At 55.8% G+C, this 26,555-nt stretch overlaps 1 protein-coding gene across 1 annotated transcript; it reads left to right on the top strand.

Annotated features, from left to right (window-relative positions):
• Window positions 1–8,269: 8,269 nt before the first annotated feature.
• Window positions 8,270–24,292, top strand: SLC22A11 (solute carrier family 22 member 11). Its single transcript, XM_068976504.1, is given in 13 exon segments — window positions 8,270–8,338; window positions 8,341–8,703; window positions 10,173–10,276; window positions 13,025–13,179; window positions 13,297–13,374; window positions 13,377–13,464; window positions 15,094–15,164; window positions 15,167–15,216; window positions 18,608–18,674; window positions 18,677–18,722; window positions 21,773–21,993; window positions 23,090–23,198; window positions 24,085–24,292. Coding segments are annotated over 13 exon segments (1,629 nt in total).
• The last annotated feature ends 2,263 nt before the right edge of the window (window positions 24,293–26,555 follow it).

Genomic DNA, 26,555 nt, shown 5'->3' with positions numbered 1-26,555 from the left:
TGGGGAGATCAAGCTCAGACATGGGAGTATCTCGTTAAATTCTGCCTTCTGGAACCTGCAGGCACAGCTCAGACCCTCTTCTCCCATCTCTCTTCCCTGGTCCCAGAGCCTCCTGTTTCTCGGCCTTCCAACACACCGAGGCTGGAGTAAGAGCCTTCCACTGTGTAAACTGAGGTTGGGCGAGAGACTGTTGGTCAGTCGCCCAGACATGTCTGACTCTTTGCAGCCCCGTGGACTGCAGCACGCCAGGCCTCCCTGTCCCTCACCATCCCCCAGAGTTTGCCCACGTCCACCTTCATTGCATCGGTGATGCCATCCAGCCATCTCATCCTCTGACGCTCTCTTCTCCTTCTGCCCTCACCCTTTCCCAGCATCAGGGACTTTTCCAATGAGTTGTCTGTTCACATCAGATGACCAAAATATTGGAACTTCAGCTTCAGGATCAGTCCTTCTAGTGAATATTCAGGGTTGATCTCCCTTAAGATTGACTGGTTTGACCTCCTTGCTGTCCAGGGGATTTTCAGGAGTCTTCTCCAGCAACACAGTTCGAAGGCAGCAATTCTTTGGCATTCTGCCTTCTTTACAGTCTATCTCTCACAACTGCACGTGATCACTGGGGAGACCATAGCCTTGACTCTACGGACCTTTGTCGGCAGACTAACATCTCTGTTTTTCAACACACTGTCCAGGTTTGTCATCGTTTTCCTGCCAAGAAGCAGTCGTCTTATGATTTCACGGCTGCACTCACCGTCCTCAGTGATTTTGGAGCCCAAGAAGAGGAACTCTGTCACTACTCCCACCTTTTCCCCTTCTATTTGTCATGCAGTAATGAGGGTGGATGCCATGATGTTAGTTTTTTAAAAATATTTAGTCTTAAGCTGGCTCTTTCACTCTCCTCCTTCACCCTCATCAAGGGCGAGAGAAAATGACCAAAATATTTTTAATGGCATATCACGTTGATGCCAAAACCTAACAAAGATGGTAGGAAGGAAAGAAGAAAAGAAGGAAGGAAAGGAAGGAGGGAGGGAGGGGACCACAGTCCAATCTGACATGTGAAGATTCGTGGAAAACTCTGAAACATTAACGAGCAGAATCTAGTCACACATTGAGGGAATAATACCCTTTGTCTCAGTAGATTCACTTCTGGAATGAAAGGACGGTTCCGCGTTCTTTGGAAAACTCATTCATATAATTTATGAAATTTATTAAAATTATTCATCATATTAGTTGATTTAACAAGAAGTCATGCTGTCAACTCCATAGGTATTGAAAAGACACGTGACAAACGCAACAGTCCTTGGTTTAAGAAGGCAAACCATGAAAAAAATTCCTTCATCACTATGGAGTAGAAAAGGCTTTTCTGATTATGACATGAAAATCCAAAAGTCAAAAAAGAAAAGATTGAAAATTCAATTACAAAAAAATCTTTCCATGCAGAAAGACCGATAACAATAGCATGGTGACCAAGTCCAAAGAAACTGGGGGAAACAGTCCTAACTTTTATCATCAGTTCAGTTCAGTCGCTCAGTTGTGTCCGACGCTTTGCAACCCCATGGACTGCAGCGCACCAGGCCTCCCTGTCCATCACCAACTCCTGGAGTTTACCCAAACTCATGTACATTGAGTCAGTGATGCCATCCAACCATCTCATCCTCTGTCGTCCCCTTCTCCTCCCACCTTCAATCTTTCTCAGCATCAGGGTCTTTTCAAATGAGTCAGCTCTTCGCATCAGGTGGCCAAAGTATTGGAGTTTCAGCTTCAACATCAATCCCTCCAATGAACATTCAAGACTGATCTCCTTTAGGATGGACTGGTTGGATCTTCTTGCAGTCCAAGGGACTCTCAAGAGTCTTCTCCAACACCACAGCTCAAAAGATCAATTCTTTGGTGCTCAGCTTTCTTTATAGTCCAACTCTCACAACCATACATGACTACTGGAAAAACCATAGCCTTGATTAGATGGACCTTTGTTGGCAAAGTAATGTCTCTGCTTTTCAATATGCTATCTAGGTTGGTCATAACTTTCCTTACAAGGAGTAAGCATCTTTTAATTTCATGGCTGCAGTTACCATCTGCAGGGATTTTGAAGACCCCCCAAAATAAAGTCTGACACTGTTTCCACTGTTTCCCCATCTATTTCCCATGAAGTGATGGGACCAGATGCCATGATCTTCGTTTTCTGAAAGTTGAGTTTTAAGCCAACTTTTTCACTCTCCTCTTTCACTTTCATCAAGAGGCTCTTTAGTTCTTTTTCACTTTCTGCCATAAGGGTGGTGGTGTCATCTGCATATCTGAGGTTATTGATATTTCTCCCGGCAATCTTGATTCCAGCTTGTGCTTCATCCATCCCAGCATTTTTCATGATGTACTCTGCATATAAGTTAAATAAGCAGGGTGACAATATACAGCCTTGACCTACTCCTTAGTCAGAGATAAAACCTAACATATAAGAAGCTTGTGGAAATTATAAGGAAGCCACAGACTGTAATTAAAAAAATAGACCAAGGATATGAAGAAACAGTTCATAGAAAAAGAAATACAAATACATCTTAAATACTTTAAAAGATGTTCAACCTCACTCATAAGAAAAGAAAGATAAAACCGCATTGAATTATTACACATTGCCCAAGATATTGGCAAAACCCTACAAGTGTGGTCATGCTGCCGTGTGTCAGTCTTTCGTGTTAGCTCAGTGGTTAAAGAATCCGCCTGCTATGCAGGAGACCCTGGTTCGATTCCTGGGTCTGGAAGTTCCCCTGGAGAAGGGATAGGCTACCCACTCCAGTATTCCTGGGCTTCCCTTGTGGCTCAGCTGGTAAAGAACCCGCCTGCAATGTGGGAGACCTAGGTTTGATCCCTGGATTGGGAACATGCCCTGGAGAAGGGAACGGTTACCCACTCCAGGATTCTGGCCTGGAGAACTCCATGGACTGTGTAGTCCATGGGGTCGCAAAGAGTCGGACACGACTGAGTGGCTTTCACTTTCAGCGCCATGTGTTAGGAAGCTGGAGGCAGTGTACATGAGGATGTCCCTGGGGAGGGCACTGGGGCTGCCTCCCAAAGCCACCAGCTTACTGACACAGCAATTTCATAATCCCACTGCGAGAATGTTATTCTACAGATTCAGTAGCATTCAAAAGACGTCATTTCAACATTTTCTGTGATATCAAAATACTAGTTGAAATCCAGCTGTCCATCTACAGGAAACCAGTTAGATTATGGAAATCCATACTATGCAACTGTGAAAATGAAGCAGGATATTCTCAGATGCATAAGGGATACCGTGGTGGGGATATAAACACAAAGTACAGAATTACCTTCTGCAGAAAGGGAACAGAGTAAGAATGCACAGTTGCCCTTGCTTAAGTTTTAGGAAGAAAATTGAAAGGATGCATAGGAAACTAAAAAAGGCTGCTGGAGGGTGGGGGGTGGCAAGTGGGAACTCTGCGGAAGGAGGGAGATGGGAGAGAGAGCCTTTTCATTGTTTCTCTTTTTTACATTTTCTATTTTGAACTATGTGAATGTCAAACAGGGAGGGAGGGAAGCAGGGCACGGCCTTTAAAAGAATGACATAGCGGACGGGGACAAAAACTTGTTAGAACTAACAGGTCCAAGATGCTGGAAGATTGACTTCCAGTGGACTTCGAGCCTTATTATGCACTCCAGTACTCTTGCCTGGAAAATCCCATGGACGGAAGAGCCTGGTAGGCTCCAGTCCACGGGGTTGCAAAGAGTCGGACACGACTGAGTGACTTCACTATCTTCACTCACATCATACTTTATCACTGCAGGAGGAAATGGCAACCCACTCCAGTATTCTTGCCTGGAGAATCCCATGGACAGAGGGCCTGGCAGGCCATGGTCCATGGGTCGCAGAGAGTCGGACACGACTGAAGTGACTGAGCCCACGTGCACTCGTTGTGATATATTAGCATATGCTGAATGGCAGACCCGCAGATGCCATGACAGTTCCGAGGCTAACCACGAAAGGTCCAAAGGTGGGCAGTGGCCCAGATTCCTGGAAGTCTCTGCCCCTTCCCCAAAATAGTTGGAAAAATTCCCCTGCTCATCAGCCTATGAAATTACCCAGCCAATTAAAACCAAGCAGCTCATATCTGGGGCCCCTCTCCTTCTGAGATGGCTCACAATGTGCAGTGTGTTTCTCCCTTAGCTGCTGTGGCTCTCCAAGATGACCCCTGCCCTGGGGCCACTCTTGCCTTTGGAGACGGATCACATTCTGTCTATGGAAAGTGTATCTCGCTAAATAAATCCAGCGGCTTATCTATCACTTTTTCTCTTGTCCGGTTGTTTCTGCGATGAGCTTCATTAAGTCCTGACACCAGGGGTTCAATCTCAATAAAAGACAGTGGGTTCAAGTCCCAGTCTGAGTCTTGGCTGAGTCTGAGTCCTGACCCATGGGTTCAAGTCCCAATTGGAGTTGTGACGTTTCAGCTCGACTATTCAACAGTTTTAAATTTTGATGCATATATTTGAAGATGCTCTAAAAATTTTTCTTCTGGAAGAATATACATTGTTGGTGGCTGACTTTCCACTTCCTGGGCACATGAGGGTGGTGGGGGGAAATGGACTTTTATCATTTTATGAACTTCTGGGCCATTGGGTCGTTTGCTGTGTACACATACAACTTCCCAAAGACAGCTAATTATTAATGTTGATGTATTTGTGAAAACATAGACAAAAGCATTTGAGTGAGTTCCTTGGGGAAGCAGGGGTGTTGGAGTCAGAATGTCAGAGAAAGGGCTTTCATTCTGTTCCCCCTTTTGTCTGTGACAAGGCCCTACCCCTGCCCTGCTGTGTGAGCCCAGGAGAGACCCTCACCTCCCTGTCCCAGGTTCTTCTAGGAGTGCAGGGAGGGGCCAAATCCAGGGTGCCCAGCTGGATCTGAATGCTGTGATTTCAACTGGAAAAGAAGCAAAAGAAGAAGCGATCAGAGCAAGGGAAGAAGAAGCGTGGTGCTGGTGATGATGGTGGTGGCTAATACCCACCATCAGGACACTCACAAGCTCGTCTAATCTCACTAGAAGCAGAAGGCCTCCACCTTAGAGATTTGGAGAACCTGGAGCTCAGGGAGGGGAAGTGGGTTGTCTAAGGTCATTTGGCAGCCAGGTTTGGCCTTCGCTTTAATTGGTGGAGCTCTTGGCTAGAAAAGTCAACCCTAAGGGCATCCTGGTTCTATGAGACCCGGGGGTTCATTTTACATGGATTAATTTAATGAGACCTTCTGGAGGGCGTGGCGGCTAGAGTCTGAGGCTGCTTGCGTCCCACCCCAAAGCCACGCTCTTCTTCGCTCTTCGCACCTGGTCTCGGGAACTCCTGGGGGATGGGCACCTAGGTGAGAATGAGGGTGAAGCTGGGCATGCCGCAGTCCCGGGTGTGACCACCAGGTGGCGCCGCTGCCGCACCCAGCCCTGCCCCCAGCCCTGCCCCCAGCAGCCCCAGAAAAACAGAAAAAACAAATTAAAAATTCCTTGGCCTGGAAGCGGAAAGTCAGTTGGAGATTCCGGGAGCCTTCTGGCAAATCCAGGAGGTTTGACCTTCTGTTGTAAGCAAAGCCTAGGGGCGTCCATGACAGGCAAAGGGCAGGGAGGAAGAGAACATTTTTTAAACCATATGGAGGGAGAAGGGAGAAGGAGAAAAGAATTCTCTCGGGAACCCTGGGATTTCAGCAGCCACCTCTGCTCAGCCGCTGTCCGAGGGAGCCTGGGTCCGAGTGCAGCGGAATCACCTGGGGGCTTTTTTTTGGTTTTTCGTTTTGAAAGAAGGCTAGAGTGGCTATATATTTTTTAATTAGTTACTTTATTATTTTTGGCTGCACTGGGTCTTTGCAAGCGGGCTTTCTCTAGCTGCGGGGAGCAGGGGATGATCGCTGGTTGTGGCGCCTGGGCTTCCCATTGCGGTGGCTTCTGCTGCTGCAGAGCTTGGGCTGTAGGGAGTGGGCGTCAGTGTTTGTGGTGCACAAGCTTAGTTGCTTCCCAGCTTCCAGACCACGGATGGAACCTCTGTCACCTGCAGTGGGCCGCCAGGGAAGCCCCTGGGGGCGTGCTTTTAAATGCAGATCCCTGGGCTCACTGGGAATCTGCATTTTCACCAGCACCCCTGTGGTCTCTGATCCCTGCTAAGGTTGGAAGTACCAACAGGGCAACACTTCCTTTTCCGGGTCAGAAAATGGGGGTCCAGAGAGGGGAGGTCACTGCTCAAGGTCACAGCCTTCCCTTGTGAGGATGGTGTTTGCACAAACCCAAGCATGAAGTACAGTTCTTTCATGCAAAATTCAGATTCAGTTCGGGGCTGTTCTAGAGAGGGCTGCTCCCAATCAGCCCTTCTCTCCTGGCCTCCTTGGGCTTTAGTTTGAGCTGCCTATCTCCCCACGTCTCTCCACTTGCTATTTTAAAATTCGAAATGAGTCCCTGCCAGAGAGGCAGCGGCCAAGACTTTGAAATCCAGGCCCAGAACCCTGACTCCCAGCGTGCTGGCTGGGCGCCATCTTGGCTGAGTTCCCCAAGCCCTCTGGGGAGCTTCTGGGAAGTTTAGGGTCCAGACGCCCACCCACACCTCACCCACCCACACTTCCAGCAAGCTTCAGACTTCTCTCCAGAACTGACTCAGCCAATTCTTCTCCCATCCTGGGAGTGACTGGCCCTGATTCTGACCCAAATTCTGAATTCCAGCCTTTAGCTAGCACTTGGTCCATGACAGGCTAGAGGCCAACTAGCAGCTGGCCAGGGGCATCAGAGAGAGTGTGGGTTGCGGTGTCTGGTTCGAATCCTGCTATGCTGTGTGACCCTTGGGCAAGCTGCCTGCCCTCTCAGCCTTGGTTTCCTTGTCTGGGGGAACCAGCACTGCTTCTCTCCTGGGCTGCTATGAGGCATGAGTGAGAGCCTGCAGGCAGCGTGGCCAGCACAGAGCTGAGCACACAGCGAGCCCTAGGTGCCAGGAGCAGCTGTTACTAGGAGGCACAGCACAGGGCGGGGTGCTGGGGTGCGGCCTCCCCATCTCCTCACACCCAGGCTGCCATCAGACACTGGGTCGGGCAGGCTTGACTTTACTCACTTCCCCAGTCTGCACACCTGCTCAGCTCCAAGGCCCACGAGGGCTTTCTCAGGGATGCCAGGAAATGGTAGCCATGGTTTCCACCCTGGGGGAGCTTACAATCTAATAAAGGCAACCTGGAACCTCGAAATAGAAACTTCCCGAAATAGTGCGTCTGCGAGCTGGTCTCCCAGGCGGTCTGGTAGGAGATGCATGGTAGGGAAGGAAACAGCCCAGGCCTGGGTCCTCTGCACACCCACCCCCCTCCCCACCTCCCCCAGCCTCCCTGCAACCTCAGGGCGTTGGACCCCAGCTGGTGGGGCAGTGGACAGGTGCTGCTCAATCCGCACTCTGTGCTTTAGCAAAATGAACTGAAATGGCCCAGGATGGGTGAAAGTTGGGCCAACAGTCTCCCAATTCAAAGGGACACATGCAGAGAGTTCTGAAAGTTCAGACTGAAGCATGCCGGGGACTTTCCCAGCGGTACAGTGCTTAGGAATCTGCCCGCCAGTATCGGGGACAAAGGTTCGGTCCCTGGCCTGGGATCCACTAAGACTGTGCGTCGCAGCAACTGAAGCCGTCAGCCCGAGAGCCCACCTGTGTGCCGCAACGCGAAGCCCACGCACCTGGAGCCCGTGCTCCGCAGCAGGGAGCAGCCCCCGCAACGCGAAGCCCACGCACTGCAGGGGAGAGGAGCCCCCACTCGCTGCAGCTAGAGAAAGCCTGCACAACGCAACGGAGATCCAGAGCAAGTGAAAAAGAAGTTAGATTGGAGGATGCCATCACACGGCCCGCAGGGAGACGCTGAAGCCTTCCTGAGAGGCTGAGCTCACCTTTCTCCCCTGGACTTCCTCTCTGGAATTTAACTTTAACCCGAGCAATGAAGCCACAGCCTGGGTGATGTTTGTCCCGCAGCTGTAATTCAGTAACATCGCAGCACTGACTCATTTTTTGTTAATTTTCTTGACCTTCCACTCTTAGGTGTTGGATGCCCCAGTGAGTTTTGTCCCCACTCCAGACCAGAGGGGCATCTGAGCAGTCATTCTTAGAAATAGGGGGAGGAGGAGGGGTTTCTTCAAAGTCTCTCGGGCATCTTAGGACAGACTGGACCTGCTGGCCCGCCCCCGTGGGGCCGAGCGGCGAGCGGAGGTAGAAGGTCCGGCGACCCTGCGCCTGCCCGTGGTTCTGGGCAGCAGGCTGGGTGCTCACCAGCTCCCTGATGCCCAGGAGACCCACCCTGGGGGCCGCAGCTCTGTCCGTGGTGTTCACTGAGCTCTTGGAGCAGGCGGGGGGGGCATGGGGCTCTTCCAGGCCCTCCGGATCCTCATCTTCTTCCGCTTCTTGGTCTGAGTGCCCTTCCAGTTAGTCGTGCAGAACTTTTCAGCCGCCGTCCCAGGCCCCCCCCGCTGGGCTCACCTGCTGGACAATGGCTCCGGGGCCCCCGCCAACCTCAGCCCCAAGGCCCTCCTGCCCGTCTCCATTCCACCGGGCCCCAACCGTGGGCCCCACCAGTGTCTCTGCTTCCGCCACCCACAGTGGCAGCTCCTGGACCCCAACGCCACGGCCACCCACTGGAGCGAGGCCGACACGGAGCCGTGTGTGGACGGCTGGGCCTACGACCGCAGCACCTTCACCTCCACCATCATGACTGAGGTGAGGGTCCCCCCACCACCACGCCCACCATTTCTTCCCCCTTCCCAGCCTCCCAACGACTGAGAGGTTTAGAACGCCTCCATCAGCGCTGTTAAATGATGTGCGCTCCCTCGACATTAATTACTGATGGCTTGGGATGGCCAGGATTCCCATGTGGGGCTAGGGTGACAGGTGGCTTCTGGGAGCTTATATTTTGCAGGAGAATCCAGAATCAGTCAGCCTTCAAGCCAGGAATAACAGTGGAGTCCACACCTTGTGCCCTTAAAGCGGCAGCCACCGCTCTGATGCTCTCCCTGTCGTCACTATTTCACAGCAATCTCTTGAGGTGGGTCTTATGATTGACCCCGTTTAATAAGTGACAAAACAGAAGCCCACAGAGGTTAAGTAACTTGCCCCAGGACACACAGCTAAAGTGTACTCTAGTTCAACCCAGGGATCCAGGTGCCGGAACATCTCCCTCACTTTCTGTCCTGCCTTGAGGCTCAAGGCCCCTGCGTCATCAGTGAACACAAGGGAGAAAGCAGCTTCCGCAAGTAGGGAAAGGAGAGCAGGCAGGGAAGAGGCGACATTTCAGATGACACTTGGATTATAAGCAAAGGAATCAGTCACATGCAGGCTGGGGCAGAGCCGGGTCAGGACAGAGGTGGGAGCGTGTCTGGGTGTTGAGAGAGCAGTACTTGGCACAGAGCATAAGGGGTCGGGAGATGGACGGGCCCAAGCGGAAGGAGCCTGGCTTTTCCTTAAGTGCAAAGAAAAGTCCCCGGAGGCTTTGGAACAAGGCAGCACTGTGATCTGATCTGCATTTTCAAGAGATGACTTTGCAGGGTGGAGAATGCCCTGCAATGTGTGTGTGTGTTTGGGGGTGGGGGGAGCGCTCCACCTGCAGTGGTTCAGACAGCAGAGGTGGAAGCAGAGGCAGAGCCGGGGGCAAGGCAGGCAGGCCTTGGTGAAGGGAAGGGCAGACTTTGGGGGGGGCGGGGCGGGCGATGTTCAGGCAATGGCTGCTTGGTCCCCAGCAGATGGCAGGAAAAATTCACAGTGACATGTGCTCATCTTCACCGTCCTGTAAGAGAGGCAGCCATACAGCCCCGTTCCTGGAGGAGACGGGCTCAGCCAGGTGCAGGAACACAGCTGGGGTCACCAGCTGGTCAGTCATCAGCTGACTCGAAATTTGAGCCTTGTGGTTTAACCACCACCCACCACTGTCCACTAGGAGGGGCCTGTCCCGCCGTTAGACCCAGAACCATGTCCCATGGGTCCTGCCCTGCTGATCATAAGTGGGGCAGGGGTCGGGGGTGAGGCCCGCTGCCCACATGCCCCTTCCCCCATGGTTGTCTGGATTTAAGATTCTGGGGATCCCACTGGGGGAGGCCAGATCCCCTCTGGGGGTTCTGGACCTCCCTCTGCCACCCTGACGCCACTGTTTCACACCCCCTGAGCCAGGCTGACACACCCTCCTCTTCTTCCAGTGGGACTTGGTGTGTGACCACCAAGGCCTGAAGCCCCTAGGCCAGTCCATCTACATGGCTGGGGCCATGGTGGGATGCATTGTCTGTGGCTTCCTGCCCCACCGGTGAGTATCTCCTCCTCCCCTCCAGCTCCTTCAAAACAGAATGAGCGTTGTGGGGACAGAGGTAAGAAATGTGCAGAGGACGCTCGTGCTTCTTAGGAGAGAGTCTCCCCCGTCTGGAGTCTGAGCCCCAAGTTCCCAGGGGGCTGAGGACCCACTGTCTGAACCTTGATGCTGGGCTGAGCTGAGAAATCACCCTGAACATTCACTCTCCTCATCAGCGTTTGCACCAAACTTTACTGAGCACCTACTGTGTGCACAGTCCCTGCCCTCGGGGAGCTGATGGCTTTCTGGAGAGAGACAGAACCCTCTTTCTTTTGACCAGGGCTTCCCTGGTGGCTCAGCGGTAAAGAATCCACCCGCCAAGGCAGAAGACACAGGTTTGATCCCTGGGTCAGGAAGATCCCTTGGAGGAGGAAATGGCAACCTGCTCCAGTACTCTTGCCTGTAAGATCCCATGGACAGAAGAGCCTGGCAGGCTACAGTCCATGGGGTCGCAAAAGAGTTGGACATGACTGAGTGACTCAGCAACAACAACGTGAAGTGTAATGAAAGAGATTCAGCCCCCTCGCCCCTCCCTGAGTGCCCCCTCCCCCCTCCTCCACGCCTCTCCTGAGGTGGAGCGCCCAGGACCCTCTCTGGGAACCTTGCTCAGTCTGTGCTCAGGTCCTGCCCCAGGCGCCGCTGTCCAGTGCTGAAAACGCCCACGTTGCACCCCCTCAGCTTGCAACCCCAACTGCCGGCCTGGAGTCTCCACTTGGATGCACCTCACAGTTACCACGGCCCCTGCTGCACCCCTGAACCCCCACCCCCACCCAGCCCAAGCCCTGCCCACCAGACTCCATCCTGGAGGACAACCTCCCTAGGAGCCAGCCCCATGTTCCCTCCCTCAGCCTCCACGCTCACAGGGCTCCTTCTCCAAAGCACAGCTCCCAGCCCAGGGCCCTGCCTTTCATGCCACCCCCTTGCCCAAACCACCACCCTCTCTGGCCTGGGCTGGCCACAGCCTCCTCTGGGGTCTCCTGCCTCCACTGGGCCTTCCGTTCTGGCGCAGCACTCAGAGTGACTCGGCAAAGGCTTGTGTGTGGATCTTGTCACTGCCCAGCCTGAGGTCCCCTGGGCCCCCATGCCGAGGACAGTCCCCACCCACCCCGCCACCCCTGCTCAGCACTTGGCTTCTACCTGGTGGCCTCACCAGCCCCTCCTGGAGCAGCCCTGCTCCCACCCAGCCCACAGGGCAGCCTCACCTCGCCTAGAGGTTTCCACTCATGGCCCCTTTGTGCCCAGCATGCAGGTCACTGCTCCAGGCCGCTCCTTGAAGAGGCCTTCCCAGCTTCAGGCCCACAGGTCCCACGGCCCTGGCAGCTGTCTGCTCACAGCTCCTGGCTCTCTGCCGGTGCCCGGCTCTCGTTAGCTCATTGATTCTGTCTGTCCCCATGAGACCATAGCTCCAAGGAGGCAGGGGCCTTGGGGTCACATCCTTGGTGCCCAGCACACAGCTTACTGCCCATAATATGCTGAAGGCACAAATGGCACCCCCGCTATGCCCGGCAGCTCGGGCTCTGGGGCATCCTGAGCCCCAGCTTCTTAGAAGATGGGTGTGTTATTTCTCTGTGCCTTGGTTTCCTCCTGTCAGTGGGCACCCTGCCACCTGCCCAGGGGACTGCGATGATGAAGTGAGTTAGTCACATGTAGAGCCCGGGCTGGGCCGACACAGTGGCGGCTCTTCGTGGGCCTTACATTACCTTATCCTGAGCGTGGCGGGGAGCCTGAGCACCAGAGAAGGAGGTCCTCCAGTTTGCACTCTCAGAGGACTGGGCACCCGGCAGCCACCATTCCTTCCCCAGGGCCCACCCACACCGGGAGCCACATCGCAATCCATCTGTGGCCGCCTGGTGAGCCTGGGGTCAGCACCAGGCTTCAGCCTCCTGGTCTCACCCCGAGATCTGGGGCGCGTGTTCCTGCTTCTGGGCACTGCCCAGACAGGCGAGGCTGAGGTTGGCCTGCATCTCTCCAGTCTGACCGACACGTGTGTGCATGCTCAGCTGCTTCAGTCGTGTCCGACTCTTTGTGACCCTATGGTCCGTAGCCCCCCAGGCTCCTCTGTCCATGGGATTCTCCAGGCAAGAATCCTGGAGTGGGTTGCCATTTCCTCCTCCAAGGGATCTTCCCAACCCAGGGATCGAACCTGCTTCTCCTGCCTTGGCAGATTCTTTACTGCTGAGCCACCAGGAAAGGCCCCTGCCTGACCCAGACTTCAGCTCAATGCCTGCATGGTTCGGGCTGGACTGACCTCGGGGCGGCAGTGGCACCATGAGCGTGTGGGCTCCAGTGTGTTGCCAGGCTCACCCAAGGCCACAGGCCCTGAGCCACCTGCGACGCTGCCCCTTGTTCAGCATCTCATCATGAATGCCTACATTTTACAGACAGAGAGATCGTGGCCCGCAGACACCCAGCCAGGTGCCCAAGATCACCCGGGAAGGGCAGAGCTGGGCTCAGACCCAGGCATCCAATGCCAGTCTATTCTGGACCACGAGGCTACACTGCCCCATGAGAGCAAGACGTCTGCCATTTTTATGACAAACACACCCTGAACGTGGTCCCTGGAGATGTGAGGAGGTGCTGCCTGCCTGCGCCTGGGGGAGGCTCCAGCAGGATCCCCTTCGGCCTTCTGGCGGCAAGCCCTTGCCTCTGTTCCCAAGTCCCCAGGCCTCTCTCCAGGTGCCCACCATGCTTGTCTCCCCAAAACAGGTTTGGGCGGAAGTCACTTCTGAGCTGGTGCTGCCTGCGGGTGGCCGCGGCCAGCGTCAGCACCGTCGCTGCCCCCAGTTTCCCTGTCTACTGTGGCCTCCGGTTTCTGAGCGCTCTGGGGTTGTCTGGCATCCTCCTGACCTCCGCGATATTCAGTGAGTCTCTTGATCGCCGGCCCCAGCCACGGTGTGGGGATGGGGTGCGGTGGGGAAGAGGGGGCCTGAGGGCCCACCTCACAGGGCCCTCACCTGCGTGTCTGCACCACCCTTCAGTGGTGGAGTGGACCACGACCAGCACGAGGTCTGTCACCATGGCGATCCTGGGGTCCACCTACAGCATCGGCCAGATGGCCGTGGTGGCCTGGCCTTCACCCTGCAGGACTGGTGAACCCTCCAGCTGGCCGTGTCGGTGCCTTTCTTTGTCATCTTCCCGATATCCTGGTCAGTACAGTGTGGGGCCTTTTCCCTTGGGGAGAAACGGGAGGGGAATCCAAGAGGGTGCCCCTCACCCCTGCCTTTCCCAAGATGCTGAGACCCTGGAAGAGAGTGATGTGGTCAGACCCCATTGGGAGAGACATTGTGGAGGCTCAGAGTTTTGGGGTAGGCATTTCAGCCAGGGGTCCGAGGTTCCCTCCAGCCCAGCCCACTGGCCCAAGGCTGAGGGCTCCATCCTTTACTCACACTGACACCAGCTCCCCACACCCACCAGCCTCACTGCTTCACAGCACTTGCCCAGCTTGCAGACATCCAAGTCAGGCATTGGATATGGAAAGTTATTATCATTACTATTTCTGATGCTTTGAAAATCTCTGAGGTCTGAAAATACCTGCTCGGGTGGGGACTGGAGGAAGAGACACAGGGGAATAATCACAAATTGCTGTCCTCATAAGTTCTCTTGTGCCCATGGGCCAGAGCCGAGCTGGTCTGCTGTGGGCAGGTAGAGGAGGATAAGGACACATTCACTCATTCTCAAATGTTTACTGTGCTCCTTCTCTGTGCTAGACATGGCTTTAGGCACTGGGGATCCGTCAGAAAATAAAAAAGACCACAAGTCGCTGACAATGTGGAGATTTATTGTATCAACAGGACCAGGAAGAAAGGAAGAAGACTGTTCCATAGTTACACTGATTAAGCCACCCTGATCACACTGACTGGGTGTGTCCCAGGCGCTCTTTGCAACACCAGATGTCCATCAACACTGCTTTTTTCAATGTGTCATTTAAACCATTTGTTTGCTTTTATTTGTGGGGAAGGATATTAGGTCCCGGACCGAAGATTGAACCTGCAACCCCTGCAGTGGAAAAGCAGAGTCTTAACCACTGGGCCACAATGGAGGTCCATCAACACGTCCTCTAATGAGGAAGGAAGACGTTATTACTGCTACTTGCAGATGAGGGGCTGAGGCCCTCAGAGGTTCCGTGGCTTGCCCAAAGCCACACCACTGTTTTGTGCCAGAGGCAGGATTTGTATCCCAGGTGGGCTGGCTCTTCTAACCATGACATACTGCCTCCAGAAATTCTTCATAGCTTCCCCATGAACCCAGCTGAGCTCCTGTGGGCCGGGAGAACTCTGGACCCTTTCACCAGAGAGATACGTCTCCCTGTCCATCTGCCCCTGAGGCTGGAAAGAAGCTGACTACTTTTATAAAACCACTTGGTTCTGGCTGGGGATGTTTTAAATGTGTGTGTGTGTGTTTAATTCAGCATGATACAAGCTTTCTGTCTTAGAAATGGCCCTAGAATCACCCCATGTCCAGTCAACCTGGGCACTGACTGAATGTGGGGCTTGGGCGGGCATGCTCCTGGCAGCAGGGAAGTTAGATGGTGTGGAAGGGAGTGGCGGCTGGTGGAGAGGGTGGCCAGGCGTTGGGACTCATCCTTATTCTGCGACCATCAGGGACTTCCCAGCTTGGCGTTAGCAGGACAGAGGGAGAAGCAGCTGCCTTCTCCCCGCCCCTGCTGTAGCCAGAGTGCCTGCTGTCCACCACCCTCTCCCCACCTGACCTGGGCACCTGGCCACCAGTCTGAGCAAAGAAAGCAAAGACCCAGTCAGCACCTGCTTCTTTAACAGGTGGCTGCCAGAATCCTCCCTATGGCTGATTATCATAGGCAAACCAGATCAGACACTTCAGGAACTCAAAAAGGGGCCAAGATAAATGGCCACAAGGAAGCCCAAAAGACACTGACCGTAGAGGTGACGTGCTGTTGTTGTGACCCAGAGTGTGAGGTATGACCCAGGAAAGGACATCTACTGATGTTTTATCTAAATTATCACTAGCATCACCCCTATCCACTCCAGCACCACCCCCATCAACAGACTCATAACGTCAAAACGCCATCATCAACACCACTATCACCTTCGCAATCTCTAGCGTCACTGGTATCATCATTACCATTATCACCGTAATTATCACCATCAAACCTACCAGCACTGTCCCCACCACGATCCCCATCACCATCACCATCCACACCACTGTCACCATCCCCACCATCACCATCCACACCACCATCACCACCACCATCACCACCACCATCACCATCCCCACCACCATCACCATCACCATCACCACCACCACCATCACCATCACCACCACCACCACCATCACCATCACCACCACCATCACCATCACCATCCACACCACCATCACCACCACCATCACCATCACCACCACCATCACCACCACCACCATCACCATCACCACCACCACCACCATCACCACTACCACCATCACCACCACCATCACCACCATCACCATCACCATCCACACCACCATCACCACCACCATCACCATCACCACCACCATCACCACCATCACCATCACCATCCACACCACCATCACCACTACCATCACCATCACCATCACCATCACCACCACCATCACCATCACCATCACCACCACCATCACCATCCCCACCACCACCACCATCACCACCACCACCATCACCACCACCACCATCACCATCACCATCACCACCACCATCACCATCACCACCACCATCACGATCCCCACCACCACCACCATCACCATCACCACCATCATCACCATCCCCACCACCATCACCATCCCTACCACCATCACCATTACCACCACCATCACCATCACCATCACCACCATCATCACCATCCCCACCACCATCACCATCACCACCACCATCACCATCACCATCACCATCACCATCCACACCACCACCATCACCACCACCATCACCATGACCACCACCACCACCACCACCATCACCATCACCATCCACACCACCATCACCATCACCATCACCATCACCATCCCCACCACCATCACCATCACCATCACCATCCCCACCACCACCACCATCACCACCACCATCACCATGACCACCACCACCACCACCACCATCACCATCACCATCCACACCACCATCACCATCACCATCACCACCACCATCACCATCACCATCCCTACCACCATCACCATCACCATCCACACCACCACCACCATCACCATCCCCACCACCATCACCATCCCCACCACCATCACCATCCCCACCACCATCACCATCACCACCACCATCCCCACCACCACCATCACCACCATCACAACCATCATCACCATCACCAGCACCACCACCATCACCATCCCCACCACCATCACCATCCACACCACCACCATCACCATGACCACCACCACCACCATCACCACCACCATTGCCACCACCACCACCATCACCATCACCATCCACACCACCATCACCATCCCCACCACCATCACTATCCCCACCACCATCACCACCACCAGCACCACCACCATCACCATCCCCACCGCCATCACCATCCACACCACCACCATCACCATCACCATCACCATCCACACCACCACCATAACCATGACCACCACCACCACCATCACCACCACCATTACCACCACCACCATCACCATCACCACCACCATTACCACCACCACCATCACCATCACCATCCCCACCACCATCACCATCCACACCACCACCATCACCATCACCACCACCACAACAACAACAATCACTATCCCCACCACCATCACCACCATCACCACCACTATCACCACCACCATCACCATCCCCACCACCACCACCATCACCACTACCACCATCACCATCACCACCACCACCACCACCACTATCCCCACCACCATCACCATCACCATCACTATTCCCACCACCACCACCACCACCATCACCATCACTCTCCCCACCACCATCACCATCACCACCACCACCACCATCACCATCACTCTCCCCACCACCATCACCATCACCACCACCACCACCATCACCATCACTATCCCCACCACCATCACCATCCCCACCACCATCACCATCCACACCACCACCATCACCATCACTCTCCCCACCACCATCACCATCACCACCACCACCACCATCACCATCACTATCCCCACCACCATCACCATCCCCACCACCATCACCATCCACACCACCACCATCACCATGACCACCACCACCACCATCACCACCACCATCACCACCACCACCACCATCCCCACCATTATCACCACCACCATCACTATCCCCACCACCATCACTCTCCCCACCACCATCACCATCACCACCACCACCATCATCACCATCCCCACCACCATCACCATCACCACCATCACCACCACCATCACCATCACCACCAACAACACCATCACCATCACCATCACTATCCCCACCACCATCACTCTCCCCACCACCATCACCATCACTATCCCCACCACCATCACCACCAACACCACCATCACTATCCCCACCACCATAACCACCACCAACACCATCAACATCACCATCAATATCCACACCACCAAGACAGTCACCGTCACCTTCATCACTAGCCCCAACTCCACCACAGCCACCATCAACAACACAGCCACAGTTAGCAACAAAACAACCATAACCAATAACAGCCACACACCCACATCACCACATCTATTATTCACTGCCTTAACGCACATATATTGCCCGCTTACCTCATAAGGCTCTTCAATGTATTTGGTGAAATGGAATGTGCTTGTCTGAAGGTGGCTATTTCAAGGAAGTAGGTGTGGGAGGATGTGCGGACAGAGACAAGGGGACTCAGTTCCCTGAAGGCAGAAGGATCAGAAAAGACTTCCAGGAGGAGGTGAGCTAGAGCTGGCCAGGACTGAGCTGAGCAGGGGGCAGGCAGGGCCCAGGGTGCAGGTGTAGACTGGATGGGCTTTTGGGATGCAGTAAGGAGCCAGTGTGACTGGGCAGCTGTGCCCTGAAGCCAGCCAAGGGGAATGAAGAGGGATGGTAGGGCCTCCTGGGGTAACTGCCAAGGGCTCCCTGCAGCAGGCAGCTTAGCAGCCAGAGACGGGACACAAGACAGCCCCTTGGCTCCGAGAGGGGAACTGGGTCTGCAGAAGAGAGCTCAGGCAGGGCCAAAGAGAAGCCTTTCTGCCCTCAGCCCCACCCCACCCCCAGGGCTCTCCATCTCCAGGGGCCAAAGCCAGGCTCTCCCCATCCCTCTGCCCAGCAGGACACCATTTCTGGCATGGGAGTGGGGCAGGGCCATGGCCCCAGCGTTCACTGCCCCGTTGCCCCCGGAGGTACTGATGTCCAGCATGCAGGAGGAGGTGACCTCTGCAAAGTCCCGCCAGTCAGTGCTGGACCTGTTCGCCTGCCCATGCTCCGCTGGAGAACCTGCAAACTGTTGGTGGTGAAGTATGCTGCCCTGTGTACCCCTCCCGGTGATAGAGCTGGGGGGGGGGGCAGTATTCAGGGGGAAAACAGCCCCTACAGCCTCATGGGGTCCATCCCTGGCTTGGACAGGCAGCTCCCCCAGGGGGCAGGAGCAGGGCTGGGATATGGTCCTGGGTGGGGAGCCGGGTCAGACTGAAGCCCAGGGCAGGGGCAGAGCCACGATGTCCCCAGAGCCAAGGGACCAGCAGGAGCTGGAAAGTCAGCACCACCCACCCTGACAGCTGGACTCCTGGGGTGTGGAAGTGACCACGTTCCCGCCACACACGGCCCCCTCTGAGCTATCCTGTGAGACTAGTTCATTTATATCCCACTTTAGAGATGGGAAAGAGGGGCCAGGAGAGGAAAGACACGTGCCCGAGATGACAGAGTGGGCATCTGAACCCCGGCTGAGCTCCCTGCTAGACCCTCCCGCCCCAGGGCGGCCTTTGTTGTTAGCGCTGTTCAGCTGCTCAGCCGAGCCCAACTCTTTGTGACCCCATGGACTGCAGCACGCCAGGCCTTCCTATCCTTCACCATCTCTCCGAGTTTGCTCAAACCCACGTCCATTAAGTCAATGATGCCATCCACCCAGCTCATCCTCTGTCGCCTCCTTCTCCTCCTGCCCACAATCTTTCCCAGCATCGGGGTCTTTTCCACCTGGGACCAGGCAAAGGCTCCTTAAGACAAAGTTAGTTTAAGCGACTTCCTGAAGAGCGGATCAAAAAGTGAGGGTCAGGTTTGATTGGGACTCGATCTGGAAATAAAACTCAAAATTAGGAAAACATTGATTTTATGCTATATTTTAGCACATGTGAGTTATAATGGCAAATAAGTGCTGCGTCTTAGAACAAAGAATGCATCAAATGCTTCCCCCTCTATTTTTGTGCTTTTCTTTTTCTGCTGATAAATTAGAAGGAGTGCCCGGGGGCCAGTGAGTGTCCAGGGCCGTTCTTTCAAAAACCATCAAGGCTTCCTCAGTCCTCCCAGGGGCTGCTCTGCACCCTTTGTTATTCAAATCACAGACTGGAGGCGGCCACCCTCCTGGGTTTTCTTGGCTTTGACTGTTAACCCAGTTATTACTGGCTGAGACTCTAGGTGCTCGTGCCCGCAAGTCAGCCCAGCTTTTCTCCCAGTCACGTTCACAAACTTCAGGAAGCACCTGTTTCTGCAGGAATTGCAGCTTTTCTCTGCAGCTGTTAGCCTGGTGGCACCTGAATGAAGCCTCTTGGAGGCAGCAATCAGGCGCTGCTGAAGGGGAGGGCTGGGGACTGTCCAGGTGAAGTGGGGGGTGGGGTGGATTGGAAAAGTGGTCAAGAATCATTTACCTGCATGGCCACGTGTGGAGCCAGAGTCAATCTCCAAGGGGCAGAAATTCGCTACTAGGGTGGCTCAGCGATAAAGAATCCGCCTGCCAATGCAGGAGATATGGGTTCCATTCCTGGGCTGGGAAGATCCCCCAGAGAAGGCAACCCATTGCAGGATTCTTGCCTGGAGAAGGCAACCCATTGCAGGACTCTTGCCTGGAGAATCCCACGGACAGAGGATCCTGGCGGAGAGGTGAACACAGCTTAGCGGCTAAACAATAACGAAGTTCAGCTACTCAGGAGCCACCCTCCTGGGTAGGGGCAGGGGACACCCTCTGGGTGGCAGACTCTGAAATGGAGGTCTGGGAGCACGAAGTTCATGGAGAGAGCTCCAGGGGTCACCTCCTGTGGAGGGGAGTGGGGGCAGTGGGGGCAGGAAGCAGCAGGGACAAGGGACAGGTGCTGTCACAGCCGGGCCCCAGCCTGGGGACCTGGGAGCTGGGGCGGCCCTTCCAAGTCGTCCCTCTGGCTGGAGTAGACCAGCCATGGGATGCTCTGCCCAGCTGGGGCATAGACCTCCCAAGGGCTCCAAAAATAAGACATTCTATCCTGAAGTGGACAGCCCAGCGTCTTCCACTGAGACCCCTTGCTGTTATTAACCCCATGTTTCGAGACAAACTGGCAGCTGGTGAGGGGGAGACAGAGACTTGCCCAGGTTCCCGGCCAGTAGAGCAGGTTTCCAGCCACAACCGGAAATAGGAAACAGAGCCGGAGGGCACTGTGTGTGTCAGCCGCTCAGTCGGGCCAACTCTTTGCGACCCCACAGACGGTAGCCCACCAGGCTCCTCTGGCCATGGAATTCTCCAGGCCAGAATACCGGAGTGGGTTGCCATTCCCTTCTCCAGGGGTTCTTCCTGACCCAGGGATCAAACTCAGGTCTCCTGCATCACAGGCAGCTTCTTTACCATCTGAGCCACCAGGGAAATCCACTAGAACCTCACGGAGGGGCAGGTCAGCTTGACCCACTGCCCTGTCTGCCCAGAGAGGGTCATGCCTTCCTGCTGTTTGGTTGGTGGACAGGAGGTTGAGAGGTGACGCCCAGCCTGCCATGGCCAACACCAAGGCCCACACTCGCACTGGGTGGGCTCCTGTCCTCCTCACCCTTTCCTGGGGCAGCCTGACCAAGGGGAGACCATCCTGCAGGCTGCCCAGGGCCTGGGCCGACGGTTCCTTCTGGACCCCACATGGGCAGACGCTCCCAGAGTGAGCCCTCCTCCCCGGGGCAGGGGCCTGACTCTGGACCCCCACCCAGATATGCCCCCTCCTCCGCGGGACATGGACTCTGGACTACCCCCAGGGGTGCCCGCTCCTCCCCGGGGCAAGGGCCTGACTCTGGGCTACCCCCAGGGAGGCCCACTCCTCCCTGGGGCAGGGACCTGACTCTGAACTACCCCCAGGGGTGCCCTCTCCTCCCCGGGGCAGGGACCTGACTCGGACTACCCCCCGGGGTGCCCGCTCCTCCCTGGGGCAGGGGCCTGACTCTGGATGCCCCCCAGGGGTGCCCGCTCCTCCCCAGGGCAGGGACCTGACTCTGGACGCCCCCCAGGGGTGCCCGCTCCTCCCCAGGGCGCCCGCTCCTCCCTGGGGCAGGGACCTGACTCTGGATGTCCCCCAGGGGTGCCTGCTCCTCCCCGGGGCAGGGGCCTGACTCTGGTTACCCCCCCACAGCTTCTTCCTCACCGTCTCGTACTACAGGATAGTCCTCGACCTGCAGAACCTGGGGAGCGACATCTTCCCCCTCCAGGTCCTCTTCAGAGCCGTGGACCTCCTGGCCCGGGCCATCACCACCTTCCTGCTCAGGTTCTTCGGCCGCCGCACGACCCTGGCTGGCTCCCTGGGCGGGGCCGGCCTCGCCATCTTGGCCAACGCGCTGGTCCCGCAAGATGCGGGCAGGGCAGCGGAGCTGGGAGCTGAGGGAATGAAGGGCTGCCGGCCTCCTCCCACCCTCCCGACCCTCCCCACTCCCCCCAAGACCCTCCCCACTCCCCCCAAGACCCTGACTGCCTCCTCCTCCACCCGCCCCCACCCATCTCCCTGTGACGCCGAGGTGCAGAGAGGTGAAGCCCGGTGCCGAGATCCCGCAGCGGCGAGGGACAGAGCCAGGCCTGGACCAGACTTGAAGCCGGAGGCCGAGTCTGCAGAGGGGGAACAGGTCTGGGAGGCTGAGCGGGGCCCCAGGTGAGGAGGAGAAGCGCCGAGCGGTGTTTCCTCGTGTTCGAGAAGCCAGACATGCTTCACAGAGCGCTGGGGAGGCGGGAAGGGTGCCCGAGTCACTCTTTCCCCACAGACGCTTGGAGGCCCCAGAAACCCTCTTTGGGTCTCGATTTACTGTTCAAGGTGGGTGACGGGGAGGGTCAGGGACAGGTGTCCTCCAGTGGCCGCCAAGCCAGGAAGGGGGGGTTAGTGTGAGGACAGAGGCCCAGCTGTGAGCTCAAGCTCTGAGTGAGACCTGCGCCCCAAGGAAAGCTTCTGAGACGCGCTCTTGACAGTTTATAAGACTCTTCCTACAAGGACGACTTATGGAAAGTGACCTCACCTCGGCTTCCCGCTGAGGCTCCCCGCAGAAGCAGGGTCCCCACGGGCAGGCTGAGGCGCTGCGGGCAAGCTTCTGGGTCGCTGAGTGGCCCGGGGGCGCTGCTGTGGGCTCGGGCCTGGCCTGACCCTCTCTTTCAAGGGAAGAGGCACCCTCAGGGCCCCAGGAGCCCTGTCGCAGCTCCCCCTCGAGTGCCACCCACCCAGGCTCACCCACTCCAGACCTGGGGTTCTGGCCCTGCGCCCCGCCCCCCACCCACCCCCAACCGTGACATCTCAAGCCACATCTCCTGGCCGCCCCCGCCAGCCCAGGGCAGCCTGGCCCTGGGGCACACCGCCTGGGACCTACCTGCTCTCAGCTCAAGGAAGCCCTGTGGGAGAACCCAGCCCCTCTGCTCCAGGCTCCCGGGGACCCTCCCAGCAGACCCCAGCTCACCCTTTGCTCTGCCGTAGACCTGCAGACCCTGCGTGTGGCCTTCGCTGTGCTGGGAAAGGGGTGTTTCGGCCTCAGCTTAATCTGCGTCATGATTTACAAGCCAGAGCTCTTCCCAACTTCACTGCGGTAGGCTGGGCTGCAGCTGTGGAAGGCACACCCTCGCGAGGGCCCGTACAGTGGAGAGCGAGAGGACCAGGCGCCGACATGGAACCGAGCAGACACCCCGGAGTCCTCCACCCAAAGGCCCCAGCTCAGCCAGGGCCTCTACACACAGCCCCTCCCCAGAGTCCAGACTCAGAGGCAGCCCCACGGAGGGCCCCGGGAGGCCTCCGGACTGGGAACCACTTTGAGCCGCAGAGCCCGCTGCTCAGGTGAAATCTTATAAGAACCCGGGGGTTGCCTCCCACTGTCCCTTTCTTGTCCCCAAGGAGCCCCAGGTGGTCAAGAGTTAGACAAGCCCCACATTGTACAGTTGGGTAAACCGAGGTTTAGGGTGGCCAAGGACTTACTCAGTTGAAGAGCAGGGGTGGACCTCAGCCCCCACAGGCCTGGCCCAGCCTTACTCATGGTGCGTGCTCGCTCACTCACTCGTTCACTTTATTTTTATATTGTTGACACTTTATGGAAAGCCTACAGAAACCACATTTATTGATATTGTTGATACTTTATGGGAAGCCTGAACTGGGAGCTCAGCGGTCTAGCAGGACCCCTGAGACAAGCCTCTAAAGTACCCAAGACCATGAAGAATGGCCTGGGACCAAGAGAGTTCCTGTGAAGGACTCCAGATGTTCCCAGAAAGCAGAAACTCCCTCTGGATGGGAAAATCCAGGTGGGCTCCATGGAAGAGGTGGTGTTAGCAGAGACCTCGAGGAAGGTGACTCCTCCAGCCCAGCTTTCCCTCCTCTGGCATTCCCTGGCCCAGCCAAATTGCCCCTCCTCTAGGAAAGCCTCCCCCCACCCCCACCAAAACAGCAGCTGTGACAAGGGTCCTGGCCCTCCCCTCCGCTCACAGGATAATCGCAGAAGGCTTCCTGCACTCAGCAGCTCAGCTGGGGTCTGTGATGGGCCCGCTGACCAGGATGACCAGCCAGCTCCTGCCCCTGCTGCCCCCGCTCTCCTATGGTGTCATCCCCAATGCTGCTGGCCTCATGGTCCTCTTCCTCTCAGAGACCCGGGGACTTCCACTCCCTGACACCATCCAGGACCTGGAGAAGCAGTGAGTGACTCTCGGCCACACCGGGAGTCACGCAGCTGGGCGGGGCTTGGATGGGTGGCCGGTCCACCCCAGCCCGGGGACAGGAGAGGTCAAGGGGCGGGAGGCGTCCTGGGCAGAGAGGGGCAAGAACCAGGCCAGGTGGTCACGCGACTCCCGCAGCTCGAGCTTGTCCAGTTCCCCCATGTCACACTGAAGCCAGTGTGTTTCTGAAACCGCTTAATCTTGACAACAACCCTGCCAGGAAGATACTACTGCTCTCTCTGTTTACAAGAGGCTCTGAGAGAGGAAGTGATTTATTCAAGGCCTCACAGGTCGAAGGCGATTGTACCTTAGGCAGGAAAACGTAGTGGTCCAAAGCCTCTCCAGCCAGACTGCCCAAGACGGAATCCTGGCCACTCAGGCAAGCGCCATCCCTCTCTTATCAAATTGACACAGAAGAGAAAGAGCCTCAACTCTCCTCCTTAAGCCTTCCTGAAAAGGAGCCCAGGTCCAGATAGACCAGGTAGCTGAGAATCGGAATGAAGGGACGTTCCTCAGCTTCCTTTTACAGCCAGAATCAGCTCTAGGTCTCCACTTCGTCCTGGTACAATGGGTGTTTAAAACAACCACCAAAACAGTGTACTCAGAGAGTTGTATTTGGGTTTAAGTGGATAATTCTATGAAAGCCCGCAGCTCATGCTCAGTAAGTGTGGCTGCTGAGTCTGGGGTGATCGGGTTCGTGGGGAGCCCTGCTCACTGAACAAGAGCCAAGATCATGGTAGTAGTAATGAACCAGCAGGGGCTTAGTGGGCCCTTATCGTCTGAATACAGCACCTGATTCGATCCATGCAACAAGCCTGCAAGGTGCTGTCCTGTCCAACTTCACTATCAAGAAAATGGGGACACAGAGAGGTTATGCAACTTGTCTGAGGACACCCAGCCAAGAGGCAGAGAAGCCAAGAGCTAATTCATTCTTTCACTTAATTCATTTTTGTTGTGTGTCTACTGCGTTTCAGGCACTGTCCCATGCTTTGGGCAACAGCTGTAAATAAAACCTTAATCCTGTAGAGCTTACATTCCCGTGAGACCTGACCCCCATTTCTGGCCTCCAAACCGCAGACATGGAGCCATCACCACACATCACCGCTCTCCTTTTTTGTTATTCTAGGAGGTCAGCAGCAACCAGGGTTGGCCAGCAAGAGGTGGTCATTACAGAAAGCACCTGGTTCTAGAAATTCAGCCTGCAGGAGTCCCACGGGCCAAAGATCCCCTCCGGAGGGAATCGCCTCTTCTGTGATCAGAAAGCAGAAGTGATTTGGGCAGCCTCGAGGGTTTGGCACGGCTGAGCGAGCGGCATGGCTGCCTGCTGAGGCTGAAAGCAGTATCACCCCTTTCTTCTGCTCTCCCAGCCCGGCCAGACTTCCCACCCACCTCCGCCCTGCAGGAGCCCCCGGCAGACGGACACGCCCGGCCTGGATGTCCCAGGTCCTCTTCGTAAACACGATGGGTCCTCTCCCTTCCCCGCCAGCGTCTTGTCTTCACACCTTCACTCGGCCACCCCCTTCTCCTCACTTCTCAGAACCTGGTGCTGCGGGTTCTCACCTCCCAGCTTCCAGAGTAGCTCTTAGGGCAGGATCCAGACCGACCTGGGTTCCAGCCTTTCCCTTGCTACTCACACAGCCACATCAGTTAAACGGGGCTCAAGGAACCTGCCTCCCCAAGGTTAGTGGATCTTAGCACAGACCAGAATCCAACAGATAGAAGCTGCTACCAGAACCCAACAGATAGCGCTGTCAGGAACAGGCATTCCGGTTTGCCCTGCCTTGGGCACCAGCAGAGCAGGCAGGTATGGGTGTCCAGGTATGCCATGCCCTGGGCACCAGCGGAGCAGGCAGGTATGGGTGTCCAGGTTTGCCCTGCCCTGGGCACCAGCGGAGCAGGCACATGGAGCTGAAACCCAGCCCAGGCTGCCCAAGCCCAGCCACTTAACCCTAACAGAGGCTGGCTTCACTCCGAGCAAGAGGCTGTTCAGTCGCCTTCTGTTAACCCCGCTGGTGAGGGAGGCCTCCTGCCCTTGGGTCCCGTCGTTACAGGGAAGGGCCAACCTAACACTGCACAGATGCAGGGACGCAGTTTATTATTCACACATACTCACAGCCCTGGAGGTCGCCACTGTGTACGCACCACGCGGGGTCACAAGGGCTGCACGCAGGGACAGAGAGACTTACCAAAGGCTGGAGGCAGGGTGGGGTGGGGGGAATGCCTGGTTCCACAGGAGCATGGGACTG

Source organism: Capricornis sumatraensis, chromosome 8, assembly GCF_032405125.1.
Source record: "Capricornis sumatraensis isolate serow.1 chromosome 8, serow.2, whole genome shotgun sequence".
NCBI lineage: Eukaryota > Metazoa > Chordata > Mammalia > Artiodactyla > Bovidae > Capricornis > Capricornis sumatraensis.
Note: the sequence above shows the minus strand (reverse complement) of the source record. Positions and strands in the feature narration are given on the sequence as shown.